This window comes from Microtus ochrogaster, chromosome 10 (assembly GCF_000317375.1).
Source record: "Microtus ochrogaster isolate Prairie Vole_2 chromosome 10, MicOch1.0, whole genome shotgun sequence".
In the NCBI taxonomy this organism is placed as follows: domain Eukaryota; kingdom Metazoa; phylum Chordata; class Mammalia; order Rodentia; family Cricetidae; genus Microtus; species Microtus ochrogaster.
In genome coordinates this window covers 75,920,149-75,924,270 of record NC_022016.1, presented here as the reverse complement: position 1 = coordinate 75,924,270, position 4,122 = coordinate 75,920,149, and the positions used below count along the sequence as shown (strand labels likewise).

The window sequence follows — 4,122 nt, the reverse complement described above, 5'->3', positions numbered from 1 at the left end:
TGCTCTTAACCGCTGAGCCATATCTCCAGCCTGCAGTGTTCTACTCTTAATAGTGTTCATCAGTATAAAAAGGAATTTCCAAGGGGAAGAAAAACAAGTTATTATAATCATAGGCACTTAATTTACCAATGGGAAAATTTTACAAATTAATGATTTAAAAGGAATGGTGGTTCATATCTGTAACTCCAGCACTTGGGAGACAAGGATGGGAGCATTCTGAGTTTAAGATCAATAGAGTTCAAGGCCAGTTTGGGGATATAGATATGTAAAGAAATCGTACTTGTAAACTCTCATAGTAACTTCCCCGTGTCTGAACTCAGAAAATGTGGACCCAGCTGTTATGGAATATTATTTTAATATGTGTTGTTCATTTATGCTGTGGAATATATGTTAAATGATTCAAAGATGTGTTGTGTTCTTTTATGTTGTATTTGTTTAACTCTGTAAAGCTGTGTTTCTGTGCTTGTCTAAAACACCTGATTGGTGTAATAAAGAGCTGAAAAGCCAATAGTTAGGCAGGGGGAGGATAGGTGGGGCTGACAGACAGGGAGAATAAACAGGAGGAGAAATCTTGGGAGAAGATAGGGAACAAGAAAAGAGAGAGGCTATCGGGGGTCAGCTACCCAGCAAGCCATGAGTAAGAAGAAAGGTATATAGAATAGAGAAAGGTAAAAGCCCAGAGGCAAAAGGTAGACAGGATAATTTAAGAAAAGCTGGCTACGAGGCTGGAGAGATGGCTCAGCAGATAAGAGCACTGGCACTTCTTCCAGAGGACCTGGGTTCAATTTCCTGCACCCACACGGCAGCTTAAAATACTCCGATTCTACGGCATCTGATACCTTCACACCAATTCACATAAAATAAAGCTAAATAAATTTAATTAAAAAAGAAACAGAGAGAGAGAAAGGAAGGAAGAAAAAGAAACAAAAGCTGGCTAGAAAAATGCTAAGGCAAGCATTCATAAAGGAGAGTAAGTTTCTGTGTGTGTGTATTCATTTGGGAGCTGTGTGGTGGGCCCCCAAGGAGAAGAGAGCGAAAGAGTAAAAAAAATGAATAACACCCAGCAGTGCAAATCACCAGTTTTCCTCCTGTCTTCTTAAACTCTCCACCCCTAATCCTGCACTTGACATTCTCACTCCTAAAAATAATGGAAAGGCTAAATTCTTGAGCTGACCTGTGCTGCTGAGTGTATGTGGTCCACTATATGCTGCACCTCACAGTCCACGGTGCTCTGTGAGTGCCTGTGAACAGAGAACTCAGCATCCTCCCCTCCTGCATACTCTGCAATCGTGCCCAGTAAGGGAAGGCTTCCATTTCAGGCCCAAACTCACCATCTTCAAATAATTCAGTCAGTTTAGCGATATAAGGCTTTGTATTATAATTTCCTTTAATCAACACGAACTGTCCAACCTTGATGTGAATTTCAGTGGAACAATCATTATCTTTCACACATATTTCTCTAGAAAGCAAAAAAGAAACATGATCGTGAGGCAGGCGGATCTCTGTGAGTTCGAGACCAGCCTAGTCTACAAAAGCTAGTTCCAGGACAGGCTCCAAAACCACAGAGAAACCCTGTCTCGAAAAAAAAAAAAAAAAGAAAGAAAAGAAACATGATCGTTAAAGTGGGAGTAGATTTTGAGGATTTGGCACAAAAGACAACATTCTTTTAAAGGACATTTCCTGTTCAGCTACCTCTTTTGAGATTTAATTCTTTATTTTATGTGTAGGCAAGCTTGCCTGTGCAGTGCTCATGGAGGCCAGAAGAGGGCACTGGATCCCCTGGGACAGTTGTGAGCCACACTATAAGTGAGAAAATCAAACCTGAATCCTCCCTCTGCAAAGATTAGCCAGTGCCGATAACCATGGAGTAATCTTTTTTCTTTTCTTTTTTAATCTTTTTTTTCTTCCAAGCTCAAAAACATTCTTAAGGGCTCAGTGGGCAGGAAAAACACCAATGCACATAAAATAAAAATAAAGTTTTAAAAATCCTTCAACTGGAAATTTCTCTAAATGACTTCTCTAAGTTCTCCAATTATCTTACTGGGAAAACAATGTACCCAATCAAAGTACATAAAATGGGTCCAATGAATTGTTTTAGCATAAATGACTACTTTAGATGCCTTAAATACCTAAATGCTATTGACAAAGAATAAAGGGTTCAGGAGGCTGGAATGCTACCCAATAATAACAAAACTGCTAAGGAATGGGGAGAAGGCTCAGTGGATGGAGCACTTGCTAAATGAGTAAGCACAAGGGTTAGAGTTCAGCTTCCCAGCACTCATATAAAAAGCCAGATAAGTGTAGAACCACCTGAAGTACAGCACTTGGGAAACAGAACAAGGAATCCGCAGGGCAAGCTCACTAGCTAGATGAGCTGGAATTGGTGAGTTCTGGGTTCAGCAAGAAAAACAAAAAAGAAACAACAACAAAAAACAAGCCTGCACCAATAATAAAACTGAGGGTCTCCTAAGATTCTGGGATCTCCATGGATGAGGAGCCAAAGGTGGTTATCAACACATCAAGGATAAAGCATTTTTTAGATACAGGGCAGTTGCATGTACGAATTCACAGCGATTTTGACAGAACGCACAAGACCTTTACAAGCTCCAGCCAGGCATAGAGGAGAGAGAGGTGAGCAACAACAACAACAAAAACAAAACAAAACAAAAAACCCATCAGTAGCTAGAAGGCGATTGGCATCTGACAGCTGCTGGGAGAGGGAGAGAGTCCGTTTACTTTAATAATAATGTGGTCCCTACAGGGCAGACCAAGACCAGTGGAACATCACAAACTTAATCTTAACTTTTTGGTAAAGGAAAAAGAAAAGAAGAAATCTCAAATTGGAGTAGAAAGGGAGGCGATGGGAGGAGGGAGGGTGATGAATGTTCAAAACACACAGCAGCTACGAAATTCCCAAAGAATAAAAACACTGCAATAAATAAAGCACAGAGCAACTGAAGAAGCACTCAACATTAATCTCAGGCATCCAAAGAGCATACACGCCTGCCCCGTATATATGCGCACGCGCACACACACACACACACAAACACACACACACACACTACACATGCACGCAGAAACAAGTTGGGAGGGACATAGTACCAACATCTCTTATCTTTTAAGCTTCAAAGAATCCACTTTAAGTAGAAGACACTATGGTACACCTCAAATTTTACTAACCAGCCACATCAGATATTTTTATAATCACACAAAACTTTTTTAAAAATTCATTTCTATCGTCCCTCAAACCTCAGTCTTTATTGAGCAGAACAGTTTAAAGACAAGCTTAACGGTTTAGCCTGAAAAGTGACATTTTGCAGTCCCACCGAAGAGCTTCATCACTTACTTGTAGATTTGATAGTACTGTTTTCGATCCAGCAATGGCCTGCCAATCCATGAGTAAGTTTTCCGGGTCTTCTGCCTTGTGACATAGGATGGCATGGCTCTGATGGGGTGTAAGATATAATCAGTCCCCGCCTCCACTGAGTTCAGTCCTTGTTTCAAAACACCTGCCGCATGCTCACAGTTTAAACTGGGTCTCTTCACACAATCCTGACAATCCTGGAACTCACTGTAGACCAGGTGGTCTCAAACTCATCAGAGATCTGTCTGCTTCTGCCTTTCAAGAGCCGGGACTAAAGGTGTGTGCTGCCTCCACCTGGCTGGTAGGTCCGTACTTGTAAGCATTCACAACTTTTCCTAAATATCAGGCCCCAATTTCCCTGGGTGAAATTCATTAAACCATAATAAGCAATATCTACATAAAATATACTAAATTGCCTGTGTTTAATTTCCAACAAGAGTGACTTTATCCACAAAAGAAATGTCATTGAGCTAGGACAAGCAAGGCCACAGAGAAACCTTATTATGAAAAACCAAAAAAAAAAAAAAAAAAAGGAGACTTACTTCGAACAAAGCACAACAGGTGTGAACAAATATCTAAAAGAAATGTCTTCAAAATTCAGATGGGGTAAAAAATAAACGCAGTAATCTGCAACCAATGGTGCAAAGAGTCTTAAGGAACCACTAGAAGTTAGAGGACTAAGTCTTGAGATTCGGGGAGAAAGGGCTTTGCAAGGATTTGAACTGAATAACTCAATATTGAACCATCAGGAGACACTG

General features: G+C 40.5%; 1 protein-coding gene across 1 annotated transcript in view; it reads right to left on the bottom strand.

The window, feature by feature from the left end:
- The window catches only part of Orc1 (origin recognition complex subunit 1), a 26,765-nt gene that overhangs the window by 16,428 nt on the left and 6,215 nt on the right, over positions 1 to 4,122 (bottom strand). Inside the window, exons 3-4 of the mRNA XM_026782159.1 lie at positions 3,347 to 3,445; positions 1,332 to 1,459 (exon numbers count right to left, since the gene is read on the bottom strand). Coding sequence (XP_026637960.1) covers positions 1,332 to 1,459; positions 3,347 to 3,441 — 223 coding nt within the window. The 5' untranslated portion in view covers positions 3,442 to 3,445. The remainder of the gene's footprint in view (positions 1 to 1,331; positions 1,460 to 3,346; positions 3,446 to 4,122) is intronic.